General features: G+C 44.1%; 1 protein-coding gene across 7 annotated transcripts in view; it reads right to left on the bottom strand.

Moving 5' to 3' along the window:
- The window catches only part of tenm2a (teneurin transmembrane protein 2a), a 202,793-nt gene that overhangs the window by 13,747 nt on the left and 175,249 nt on the right, over nucleotides 1-13,797 (bottom strand). For 5 of the 7 annotated variants that reach the window (XM_076739126.1, XM_076739125.1, XM_076739131.1 and 2 more), the window contains 8 exons: nucleotides 12,502-12,687; nucleotides 11,459-11,485; nucleotides 7,006-7,152; nucleotides 6,469-6,679; nucleotides 4,865-4,984; nucleotides 3,068-3,329; nucleotides 2,518-2,785; nucleotides 1,166-1,309 (listed from right to left, as the gene is read on the bottom strand). In XM_076739126.1, the coding sequence (XP_076595241.1) occupies nucleotides 1,166-1,309; nucleotides 2,518-2,785; nucleotides 3,068-3,329; nucleotides 4,865-4,984; nucleotides 6,469-6,679; nucleotides 7,006-7,152; nucleotides 11,459-11,485; nucleotides 12,502-12,687 (1,365 nt within the window). The remainder of the gene's footprint in view (nucleotides 1-1,165; nucleotides 1,310-2,517; nucleotides 2,786-3,067; nucleotides 3,330-4,864; nucleotides 4,985-6,468; nucleotides 6,680-7,005; nucleotides 7,153-11,458; nucleotides 11,486-12,501; nucleotides 12,688-13,797) is intronic. The other 2 variants (XM_076739129.1, XM_076739132.1) reach the window with 1 other exon arrangement.

Raw genomic sequence — 13,797 nt, forward strand, 5'->3', positions numbered from 1 at the left:
CACTTTGGTCAAGACTTAAATATCTAATCAACAACTGGATGGATCACCATTAAAGTTTGCATAGGCATTCATGGTCCCCAGAGGCTGAAATCTACTGACTTTGGTGATCCCCTGAATTTTCCAGCCCCACCACAAAGTTGGCATTTGTGTAAGCTGGCAAAATGTCTCAAAAAAGGTTGGCTTGTTTAGGATGAAATTTGTTACGCACATTCACGCCCCCCTGATGATGAATTCTAATAACTTTTGTGATCCCTTAACTCTTTGTCAAGTGCTATCATCCAGGCACAATTTGAATTGTCCAGTACTAATCTAATGACATTCCCATCATCCTCTGTACTTTATGTTAAGTGCTAATGAGCAAACTTGAGCATGCTAAGATGCCAAACTAAGATGCTGAACCTGGTGGACATTATATCTGCTATACATCAGCTTGTTAGCATTGTCAGTGTGAGCATGTTAGCATGCTGACCAGTGTAGTTCACAAGCAACATTTTATTATTTTTGGCATTGCATTATAGCGTTATTTTCGATAGCTAAAGTAAAACAGTATAGCACTGCATCATTCTCAGGAAATTGCTTAAGGGCTAACATCTGGAGGAAGGGGCAATGGATACAATCCCCAAAAATACCTCCATACACCACTGGTCCTCCAGTCGTGTCCATTCCATTAGCACATTGATTGTCACAGCAGGTCAACATCAGTGCATCAGCCCATTTTTTTACTGCACAGAGTGTAGAAAATGTAGCAGATGATGCAACAAGAATGACTCCCCTTCCCCAACCACCTCAGAGATCAGTTTCTGGAAATGGACCTCTACCCCTGACCCCCTGCCTCCGTTCTTGTAGCTGCTACTGATTGGTCAGTGCACGTGTTAACTCAGTCGGCCTGGCATGAGTGTATGAGGAAGCCAAACTAGGTGAGACAACATAAGCTCTTCCTGTGAAAATCCTCACTGACAGGTAAAGAGAGGCGCCTGGCAACTCCACAGGATCCACAGGAAGCACAGTGTGGTCTCCAGCCTCCCCAAGACAATAGCAGGTTTAGTGAGATATACAGTACTGTTAACCTGTGGCACATGGGGAACTGGCTAAATATAAACTAGACGGTAAAAGAGAAAAGTCTGTGCTCATTTGTGATGAAATATGAGGGCATGTGTGAACGTACCACTGCGTGTGTTTAGGATATGATGCTTGTCCAGTGACCAGCCGCCCAGACTGGTAGGATCCAGTTCATAGCCTTGTAGAATGGCCGTCCTCTTCTCCCAGAGGATGAGACTGGCACAGGACTCATACTCATAGCCCACTGATACTAAAGATAGGAGAGAGTAGAGGTGGAACAAATACAGAAAAAAATTAGGTGGGACACAAATAGCAGTGATGAAAATAAAACCCTGAGAATACAAAAATATGAAAGACACCACAGAGGACGAGTGGCTGTGCAAAACTTCACCAGGGCAGAATTCCAAACTTCATTTAAGTTGTGAAATGTGTGATACACAGAGAAGCTAGTTAGCACCTGTACCAAAATCTGCTCTCACACCTAACTATCACTCTCACATGCTGCTAAATCAATTAAAAACCTTGTTAATTGGACAGATTGCCTGGTGGACCTTTAAACCTAGAGGCCACGGTGAAAAGTCTGCTGGTGGAAACCTTATGCCCAGCAAATTCACATTAGCTGACAGTCTCAGCTGATTTGGCGAGGCACAATAAGGAAGTAAGAACGGAAAATGAGTCGAGGTGAGTTTGCATGCATGCGTACGTATGCTATTCTGTATGTGTGAATGCATGCGTGTGCTTTTGTGCTCCTCCTTGTTAAAAGGAAAAGTGTTTTAACACATCAACTCCCACTTGAGTTGCAGAGAGAGTGCTGTTGCCAGCACCTTTTCAGCTTCACTGCAAACAACAGTGTAGTATACCTGCATCAGTATCAACAGTTACCAAAACATAACCGAATTGTAAACCATATATATGCTTTATATTCTGTGAGACATGTAAAATACAGCTACTCTAGGGAACTGGAGGATCTTTGAGTGGCTGTAATTTCCCAAACAGCATGCCCCCTCTTGATTTAGTCCACACTGAAGCCCCAGATGTCCACTGCATCTGTGGCCTGACAGCAGCGTTTGGCTGACAGCATCTGTGAGCAACTGTGACAGCAGAATGTAATAGCACTGAGGCTCCCCTGGACTCCTGCTTGCTGCTCCAGTAGCTAACTGCTAACTCACCCTGATGGCTAATAACCCTTCACCACAGTTACGGCTGGCTGACTGAACCACACGCAGCTTCAATGAAAAATAGAAGGAAGAAAAAAAGCACTTAACTGTGGCTATACTGCGTAGTGGATGGAGGCTAGGTTTCTGGTGTATTAGCTCTCTTTCAGGCTCCCTAATTAACACTCCCTCCCTCTGTCATAGCCAGTGCTGCCTTACTGGTAAAGTTTCTAATCCACTGGAGAAAAAAAAGCCCCCCAAACCCCCCAACGCAGTTCCTCTTACATCCATCCCTTTCACTCACCAACAGCTTCAGAAAGCCCGTAGACCCTCTGCCCATATGCATCAGTCTTATCCCAGATGTAGGTGTAGGCCAAGTTGGGAGAGGCATGGAACCACTTCTGGAAGAGGTGGCCCTCCACTGCGACCATCAGGTGAACCTTCAGCAGGCCCATGGACACCACGGCTGGAGTCATGGTCACCTTGAGCAGGGAGCGGTAACCCTGTGTCCTGGAGCTTAGGTAGCACAGCTTTAGACTCGTGCCAGGCACCTCGATCTGCTCATGCAGCACCTGGAAGACAAAGACAGGAGATGACAGGAGAGAGGGATTAGGGGGGATTAGAGAGAGAGGGAGTAATGGGGGTCACGCTTCCACTGACGGCTGAAGGACAAAAAAGGGAAAAAAACAATGGGAGAAATAAAGAAATAGAGAAACGGGGAACAAATGGGGGGAAAAGCTATGGAAGCAAAATGAGAAAGAGAGCTACAAGAGACAGGCAAACAGGAGAGTGGGAAGAGAGCGAAGGAACCAGAAAGGAGATTAGCCGGCTGCCAGAGGTCAGTGGTACTGCACCTGTGTCTCCGGTATGATGGGTTTCTCCCCTGGCTTGGAGCTGAAGAAGGAGGAGAGAGGGGATGCAATCACAAGAGGGTCAGGCCTGACGAAGCCGCTCAGGTCACAGCCCGGGATCGTGTTCTCTTCTGTCTTAAGCACCAGAGTGTCCATAGCATAAAACTGGCTCCAAGGCAGCCACACGGTGCGCTCCTGGCTCAGGAAGGGGGCGCGCTCGAACCGCAGAGTCAGTGATGCACCACCGTTAGCTATCAGGTCAAACCTGGAGAGGTTTGCGAGAAGAGGATGGGAATGAGGTACAGATGGGGAGTGCTGTGGTGGACGGTTATTTGGATTCACACACTGCCTGTGTTTGTTTCTGCTAATATAATATTCATTCCACTGCTTTAGGAATAACTCATCAACACAAAACACCTGGAATAAATGTTTGAAATTATTTCACGACTGTATAACAAACTTTTACGACACACATGTTTGGACAGACTGTGTGAACAACAATTACAGGTCTGAAATATTAAAAAACACAATGTTAGAACACTGGTCTCAGTGTGGAAGGGATTTTATGAGATGCTCTCCTTTAACCTTTTTTCATTGATTATGGTTAACAGCTGTGGGTTAATGATTAGTTTAGAAATAGGTCGCATACACACGTTTGCCTTGGCAAATGATGAGAGCTCTGTAAGTGCCTGGAACTGCTGAGGCCAAGAGCCTCTAACAACTGGAAGAAAATAGCACTCATCAAAACTACACAGGGTCAGACAGGGACACCAGAACATGCTCATTCAAGTCACAAGTCTGTGAAAGTGGTGAGTAACTGCCCCTGAAATACAAGGTCAATTAAATGTTACCGGACGCTCAGATGTTTCAGCGTCAGCTTGGCCTAACTGGGGAAAAAATTCTGTAAAGAAAGCATTGGTGAGAGGAGGAGAAGAGTGCTTAAAGAACCTGAGACAGGAAACACAGAAACTGCACATTTAATGAGTGGAGGTCAGTCTAAAGAACCGATGAATCAAATTTTGAAATAACATGTTACGGATGTCAGCCAGGCTTAAATTCAATATAACTTGTAGGGGGAAAATTGGACCGAATAGTCAAATTAAAGCAGTCTCAAACTGGAAACTGGAAGAAATTGCAGAAGAAGGAGAAAGACACAGCATGCCAGGTGACTTAACCAGATGTGTTCGGAAAGTGGCTATTAAAGCAAAGGATTATGGTGCTTAAAAATCCACAACTTCAAGCTTGTTGCTTAAAAGTTTCTTTGCTGGCCACATGATTTAGTTTCATTATTATGATTTAGTTAATAACATGTTTATTTTGCATGAAATTTCTTCCGCTGTTCTAAAATGACCGTATATGACCAGACACAACACATTATCAATTATGAAAATGAGTCTTATTTCCAGCAACTGCTCTCAAGCACTTGACTGCTACAAGATATTATATTATGCAGAGTTTTCATATGTTCTTGCACATTTTTTTCATTACTTCCATTTCATTTTCATCTCAGTGATGATTTTTATTAATAAATTGTCAATTAGGAGATTGCAGCATTTTAATTCTTGGCTCTTGTAAATGCATTTGCTCTGAAATTCCCTTCCTTTGCTGTGTCTGCAACAGCCTACTCTTCTCATGGGATCATTATTGTATTGTAATCTAATTTAATCTAATCTAATCTAATCTAATCTAATCTAATCTAATCTAATCTAATCTAATCTAATCTAATCTGCCTAATCTAATCTATGTGGTGAGGTAGATTCACAGTTTCAGCAAGGAGTGCTGGGTAGCTGTTGTACATACATTCCATCCTGCCGTGTCAGCGTGTATCCGTAGTGGGGATAGTTGACAAAAGACACGTTCACCCCCACCAGAGGGGTTCCATCTGTAGTCAACACCTGACCCCGGATTAGAGATGCCAAACTGGAAGAGGACAGAGGAGACAGAGTGAGGGAGCCTTAGTTAATCTATCAGCACGACCTTCCAAACCATCAATCATCTGGTTTGATTAATCTAACCGTCTCTCAATCATCCAATTTGCCCATTCATTTATTGCTCTGGTCTTCCACCACTCATTAATTAGAAACAATCAGCAGCCCCCGCCATCTACATTAGCTCATGTCAATCATGTAAACAAAGCATGACAATGTAGATGGATATGTGTGCATAACTGTTTATGATAAGTGCGTGTGTCAGTGGGTGAGTGGCTGCGCCGTGGAGAGCTGATACGCATAGAATAACATTTAAACACTATCATCACAGTATCATCACTGCGATGAGGTGTTTCCTTTGAAATATCTGATGTCGGCTTGTGTAAATGTATGCAGACAAGAATCAGCACCATGGACAGAGTTTCACAGCTCCGTAAATCTACGGGGAAACTTGGCTTGGTCTGCTTTGGCTCTGGGATTTGTTAAGATCTTGGCTGGCTCTGCGAGCCATTCCGAGGTCTATTTGATATTTGAGGGACTGAGGGTATTTTTCATGGCAAACATTTAGTCACATAAATGTCAAACGTTCCTAGAGCATCAAAGTGAGAATATTCTCCAACATGCAATCTCACAGGCATGTACTGGCTTTTCTTTCTTTCTTTCTTTTTTGAAAAAGCAACATGCAAATGCTTAAATTATAAAAAATTAAAGATAGTGACATAAAAATACATATTTTCCTATTCTGATTCCAGGTATTAATTGCTATATTTCAGTACACATGAAAAATATGTCCAAAAAAACATTTTTCAATATTAATTAATTTCTGTCTGTCAGACATCGATATAATATGATATCAGTATCTTCTGTCACCTTTGACGACTCATGCTGCACTCAGGGGGGCGACCAGTTAACCCCTTCACTATATAAAACACCATATCAAAATACCTGGAAGAGCAGTATCATATAATAAAGTAAGGGCCGTGTGGATGGAGGTGGACAATTCTCTACAGCTTCAAACTGAAGTGCTTCTCCAGAGGCTCAAAGCTCAATAAGTCACATCCAAATTTTAGCGATCAGATCAAATTCTTGAGTGATTTCTTCAAATCCCTCTTAAAATTATAGCCCATCCACATCTTCCGTCTCCAGTCCCTTTAGATGTTGAAACTAAAGATGCCCTAAGTGTTGTTTTATTGTGTTTCTACGGCAATGTTAGAACGACAAGCTTTGTTCTGAAGTTCTCAAAACCAACTTGGATCTCAAATCTGTGAAGTCTATGGGTGGCTTTGTCAGGCTTTTAATGCTGCGTGATGAAGCTGAAGACAATTTTCCACAATGTGAGCACTAAAATTCCTCAGTAACTCTTTCAGGTCATGGTCTAGGTAGCTGTCAAAGTCTCTGGTTGTCTACGATCGTACTGGTGCTGTGAATACTAATAATGCGTGATACAGCCTGTGTTCGTGTGTCTTCCTGCCATACCTGGAGTTGAACGGGTTTTCCCCAGGGAGGATGTGGGTGCTGTCCCGTCCCACAAGCATCTTGACGCGGTCGTAGAAGGAGCGGACGCGGGACTGAGACATGGCACTCTGCTGGATGACCTGCAGAGGGTCCCGCGAGCCCCGACACAGTGGGCTGTTCTGACAGGGACTCTGGATGCAGCAGTCTGGGTCCATGCAGTCCGTTAATCCATCTGAAAGGCAGAAAAACGAGCCGCGGTGAGGTGGTGCGGCAAAAAAAAAAAATGCAAAAACGTTACCTCTACTTCCTCCTGTCTTTGATTTAATATTTTGATAATGTTTGACTCTCTCGCAGAAGAAAGTTTAATTTTGCTATTCGTAGTCAGGGCTCTTCCCATGAGACCTCTATCTTAATTCTATTTCTCATTTTAATTCATTATCTTTCTCTATAATGCTTCATTCCCTTCACAAGCTTTTTATTTTTGCAAGAGGAATTCTTAAGTGAGGGCTGCGCTCTAAGAATTGTACCAAAAATGTTCTCCTGCTCCCCCCAATTCACCTCCTTCATTGTCCTTGTTGTCAGCACAGGAGGTCTCCATGGCAACACTGCAGCCAGGGCCCCTCCAGCCTGTCTGGCATTCACAATGCCAACTCTGCTGTCCCATGGTGCACTGGCCGTTCCCGTTACACAAGTTAGGACAGCCGTCTGCGAAGAGAGGACCGGAGGAGAGAGGGGGAGGGAGGTGAGAAGGACGGAAAAAGGGGGGGAGGGATGATGGGGGAGAGGCAGGGTGATGCTTGTTTGTTTTATCAACGGCACACAGATGACCACACGCAACATTCTTACACACACACGCACACACACACACACACACGCCCATACGGTTATGATAGACCAATGAGTCTGACTCAATTTAATAACCACATGGTTGCACGCTGTAAGTATTGATTGTTCAAGAATCAATCCAATTCAGCAGGTCAGTTCTCATGCACACCTTCCCATCTACAACAGTGGGGCGGCTGCTAACCTGTGTGTGTGTGTGTGTGTGGTCAGAGGTGGATAGAGCTCTTACTTGATAGAGCCCCACCCGATCATCACTCTCTCTCTCTCTCTCTCTCTCACAGTCTCTCTCTCGCTCTCTTACTTATGATTCAGTGTAGGTAATGGGATTCTGATGGCCTGAGAGTAACGCTTTCTCATGAGAGAATGAGATTATGTTTGATGGAGTGTGTGTGTACGTGCGCGCGAGTGTGTGTCTGTGCGGTGGAACTCTATGAACTAATAAACCTTCACTTTAGCTTATGCAAAAAGCCCTACCAGAATCTGAGGCCCTGAAGCCAAGAAAGTTCTGTAACCAGCATAGCAAGGCCACCCTCAACTCAAGAGTGAATTTGAGGCAGGGAAAAGCAGACATTTTAAGGGAGTCTGGATAAGGAAATTTGCAATTATAGAGGGCAGTGCCAGATTGTCACAATATCTGGTAACTTTTGGTCGGTTGTACGGGCAAAGGAATTTTAAAGAAAAAGCTTGGCATTTGGGGAAATACAATAATTTGCTTTTTGCACTGAGTTAGATGAGAAGATCAATACCACTCTATTTGTTCATTCAGTACGAAGCTGGAGCCAGCAGCTATCTAAGCTTAGAATAAAGACTGGAAACAGCCAACATAACAGCACCTGTGGAGCTCACTCATTATTAACATGTTATATCTCATTTGATTAATAATTGGGGGGTCTTGTTGTCGCTGCATGGTTCCCAGGCAGCCAGCACAGACTCCAGGAAGTTAGTGTGCAAAGCCAAGAAAAAGTCCTGCACATAATCCACAACTTTTTGTCTCTACACTTTGAATAAAGCCTGGCTAGCTCTTTCCCTCTGTTTCCAGTTTTTATGCAAAGCTAAGCTAACTAGCAGCTGGCTCCAGCTTCATATTGAGCGGACATATACGAGAGTGTTATCAATCTTCTCATCTGACTCAGCAAGAAAGCAGGTAAGTGAATTTGTCAAAATGTCAAGCTATTCCAGGAAGATCACACATACATCAAAATAATTCTGCTAAACTGGGCCCAAATAAGAACATTCACTAAATGTCAAGAAATAAATACTTATGTTTCTGAAAGCTCACTGTGACTTTTTATATTTGTATTTGATTTGAGTTTACATCCACACTGAAAGACTGTTGCCCATCAATGTCTCTTTCAGATAGGCCCTCAAACTCCTGGCCTGTCATACCATTTTCCTGTATCGCTCCAAATCATACCTCCGCTCTAACACAAGGCTGTGTGTTCGCCACATTACAATCTATCAGGGAGAGAGGGAAAAAAAAAGGCATGATGACACACAATGACAATGTTTTCTCCAGCAGCACAAAGAGCCCCAAACAAACTTGTCACAGTGATTTCCTCTTCAATAAATGAGTGAGCAGGATGCGACACTCTTAAGTCTATCCACGGGAGATGGAAGCAAAGACAGGGTTGACTGATAAAACAATACGTGCATGCACGCATAGGTACTTAATCACACACGAACACACACACACACACACACACACACACACACACACACACACACACACACACACACAGCACGACGCACCCTGGAGATATGACCTGACATTTCCCACTCAGTAGTGGTGTGCTGACAGAGTGAGGAAGGACAAAATAACCAAGTAAGAGATTATGAATATGAAATGCTTTTCATTGAGTCCTGTTCAGTAGATTAATGAACATATTTTCACTCAAGTTGCACTGTAGGATTTTGCCCTCTAACAAATCGTCGCATCAATAAAGCCATGCATTATGAATACAAATAGTGCAATCTAAACTGTGGCAGCAGCTAAATTAACAGCCATTTCACCCCGATTGGCATTTTATCATATGTCTCAAACACCAGGGAAAGTCAACAAAGGACTTTGAGAAAGACAGTGCACTATCTTGTTTGAACTCCCAGGAAGAGGGCGGGAGGAGCAGAGGGGAAGGATATGTGTGTGTGTGTGTGTGTGGGTGTGTGGGTGTGAGAGAGAGAGAGAGAGAGTGTGTGTGTGTGGGGGTGGGGGGGGGAGAGGCAGAGAAGCTTAACCACGTTTTTCAGCTCAACAAGAGGAATCAAATCAAAGGTTTTTATCTTTAATTATTACCATTTTCTGCATCAGGGGACTGCTCATGACGCTGTATTAACAGTCAGGCTGGAATAGATTGTGCCCAAGTATTGAGCTCAGGGAACAAAGGCAGTTAGCAGTGATTGCCTGTTAAATGGAGTTGCCATTTAAAGCAGCCAAATACTTATGAAGCACCCGGACAGGACAATCCATAGTGGGCATTGATCGGCTTGCCTGGGCAGGCCGGCACGAGGCTCCTCTCTCTTTAATGCCAGGGCCCAGTCGATACCCCCTCATACTAACTAGAATAAAGTGGGATTTCAGAAACTATTAAGTCTACCCTCCCCACTAATGTAGTTGGACTCTGATGAAATCCCCTTAAAAAGGAGAAGAAATTGCCTTGGGTTATGGGTCAGCACACACACTCTTGTGTGGTGTGCGGTGTGTGTGTGTGTGTATGTGTGTGGTGGGGGGGTATATGACTGGATAGAGAAAGATATTGTGTAAAACTCTGAAAAGGAAGCGAGAAAGAAAGCGTGAGAGACAGACAGAGATAGAGAAAGAGACAGAAAGGATGAGAACAAAGTGCTTTAAAGAAACAGAGTCCAGACTTTGCTCTGGAAAGTTCCACCATTCTCTCCATTTCTTGTGTTTCCAGCTCCGTCTCCTCTAAAGGTCATAAAGGTCACAGACATAGCTCCAGGACCACTGCTTATAGATGGACCAGATATCTCTGCGCTTTCTCAAATAGACCTTCACTCATCTGCTCCTCCTGTGTTCTTAATAAGTGAGAGTCGAAATTACACTGATTGCTTTGCCCCACATGTTCTTTGACCTGTCTCTCTGCTTCCCTCTGTCTGTTCTTCACTCTCCTCGTCTGTCTTGTTCCCTCTTTAACCCTGCAATTTACCTTTTTCTCTGGGCCGGCACTTCATAAAACAATGAGAGCTATTCCATTAAGCGTAGAGGGTGAGAGGACACTCGCAATGGTGCTCTGGGGACATGTACTGTCAGGCAATCTGTGCCGCTCCGGCAGAGGTTCAGCTGTGGGGCTATCTATTAAGCATTCTTGCTGTGTGTGTGAGACAACTCACCCTAGACCTGCACCCGCCTCTTTTCGCGTCAGTGTCTTAACCTTAGTCATGATTCTGTTTATCTTTGTGTGATCTGACTAAACTATTTGGTGTTTTTTTTGGAGGAGATGGGTTTGATGAAAAGATAGAAAATCTGGAATTAATACTGTATACGCGCTGAGTCACACACAGACAATCAAACACACACATACTTGCACACTAAATTAACTTATTAGCCACTCTACCATGGCCACAACTGTTGCCACATATACCCAAAACATAAACATACACACACACACACACATACACACACACACACACACACACACACACACACACACGCAACAGCTCTGTGTTTTTTGACACCACATTAAGGCCTCGCATCAATGGCCTATGAAATTCACCAATTACCTCTAAAGTTCTTTACGGCTTTCATCATTTTCCCCTCGTGTGAAGCAGCTGTGTTTACGCAATACATGACTAGAATACCTGAGCAGAGTTATGTGTTTGTGTTTCCACATTAGAAAGATGGAGAAGAACACACTCACACGCATGCACATCCACACATTCACAGCACAGCCCCTCGACACTGCTGATACCACACTAGGCTCTATAGTACCCCACAACACATCTAGGCTCAATGACAGCTAACCCCTGCTGTAGTGCACTGCTATAAATGGGAGTGCGCTACATGTAGGGAGTTATCATTGAGGCTGGCACCCTAATCTACAGACAGATAGCACCACAGAGTCTACAGAGCCAAGCCAGGCCAAAACCCACAATGCAGCAGCTAGCTTCTACCACCACAGGCTAAGAAACAAAACACCAGAGTCAGATACGGTACCTGCTTTGTCAACCATGCTCCCATGGTCTGCAGTGGGAGAAAACGTGCAAAAGGTAAGAGATTGGGAGAGCTTTTTTTTTTTTTTTTTTTTTTTAAATAAATGCAAGCAACATCATGCAGAGCTGAAATGAACAACAGGCAAGCTGAGATAAGCTAACACTGAGAGTGCCTGGTGCTAGTGAAGTGTGCTTTGCGCCAAGCTGAGGCCTGACAACTCTTTCATCTTGGGCTGATGCGGCAGTCAAAGCTGCCCTACTTTCTGATGGGGGAAATGGGGAGATCATAAACTGTTGTTCCCCTGTGCATATATATGTGTTGGCGTGCGTGTGTGAGTGAGTGTGTGCGTGTCTATATGTGTTGCTCCGTGTGTGCTTTGGTGTTTGTTTGTGTGTGTATCAGATTGCAATCATAGTGCTTCTGGTGGCAGGGAAATGAGACTTTGTGTCTCAAAGCACTGTGGGTGAATCAAAGGAATCTGGCACTCATCCATCCAAAGTGACAGTGATGTCAATATGACACAGTGATTGACTGACATAAAAAGTCACACTCACACACAGCGGCAAAACTGTGTGCACGCATGCACACACACACACACACACGCACACACACACACGTGTACACAAACAATGTGAGAAAGATATTTTTTGATCACAGTGAGGTGAAGAGTTTCACCTTTCATCACTTAACTTTGGTGTTTCAAAGGCCACAGAAACTAAGACTCCTGGGGTCTGCAGTTGAGAGGCAACCTAAAAACGGTTAAATCATGTTCTTTTGTAATCCCCCCTCCCCGACTTCTAAGAAGTTTGCTCTCCTCCTCTCAGTTCGCCCACCTCCTACGTCAGCTCTCCTTCTTCTTATCCCCCAAGGACTGCCTTTTGCCTCCACTTTTCATTTCCAAATTCCTTTAACAAAGTGGAAAGGAGCTGCCACTTTAGTCTGACTGGGTGCTGGTGTTTCTGTGCACACCCACGTGTTGACACGCAGACACACATCAAACACACACCGCTGCACGCACGCACGCACAAAAACACAGAGGTGCTTACCGATGGTGCAGTGCTCTCCGTTCCAGCCCTGGTGACACTGGCACTTCCCGTCTTTGCAGGTTCCGTGTTTGATGCAGAGAGGGTTGCACACACGCTGGTCGCAGCCTGCTCCAGTCCAGCCCTCCTCACAGCGACATGCTCCGCCCATACACACTCCATGGGTCCCACAGTCAACTGAGCACACTTCTGCAGGAGATGAGATGTTTTGGGTCACAAACATTATTTCAGGACTCATATGTTTTATGTAGGCTTGTATTTGGCTATTTGTCACATGCGCACTCTAACACAATGGAAATGCTATCCAGTGAGCGCTGATTTGGTGACTTGCAGGCCAAAGGATGTCTAGATGAGTTTTTTTTAGAGGTCTGGGTTACATATCTGCCATTTCAACAGCATCAAAATGGCTATATTTCAGCCTAACTACATGTTGAAATACATCCATTTAAATGCCACTGAAACAATGGTAATATGCAATCAGGACATCTAAAAGCCTTTACTTTTAAACCTAAGTTTGAAAGTGCAACCCTAGAAAATCAAAAAATCAGTACTATGTTTGACTTCATCCCCTCTGACAATCAGTAACAATGTCAAATTATGCGGCTAAGTGTCCATGGCTGCACAATCAAACAATCAAACCCACATTACACTAAATACAATTCTCCATCTTACACCTTCAATTAAAATCAGTGTGAATACTGGGTTTATTTCCTGAGCCTCCATCACAGTCACTGTTTGTGAGGCTCAGATGTTGCAGGCAGCCATAGTGCATGTGGTGAGATGTGACAATCTCGCTCGTGTACCCAGGACCCCCGGTGTGCGGGGAATGTAGTATGTACAGATGTTTTGATGCACACTTGCTGAGGGATCCTGCGGTGTGGAACAATGTTGTCTTTATTAAAGTTAAGCATTGCTGCTCTCACAACAAATGCTGGAGCTCTGTTTGAGATCCTGAGATGGGAAGTGTCGCAGGGCTGGGGGTTGCTGTCTCTCTTACAGTGGTAGCTTAACAACTTTATTTTACTGAGATAAAGAATCATAGAAGTTGAGTATTTTATTATAGAGGGCATTTAAACATACACTCGGCTACTCTCACAAGCAATATCACTCGTCTTTTTTTCTACTCTATCCAGGAGGGCAGCTGGGATTCATGAGCCTTATACAGAGCACACTCGGATTTTCTCTTGCAGCCTCAGACGGACATTGTTCCACCTTTGAATATCTGTATATGTCACTATCCACGATGCAAACAAACCCCTGACATTCATGTACAGTAGTCATTTAAGAAACAGTTTAAAA

The sequence above is a fragment of the Chaetodon auriga genome, chromosome 9 (genome assembly GCF_051107435.1).
Source record: "Chaetodon auriga isolate fChaAug3 chromosome 9, fChaAug3.hap1, whole genome shotgun sequence".
NCBI classification, from domain to species: Eukaryota; Metazoa; Chordata; class Actinopteri; order Chaetodontiformes; family Chaetodontidae; genus Chaetodon; species Chaetodon auriga.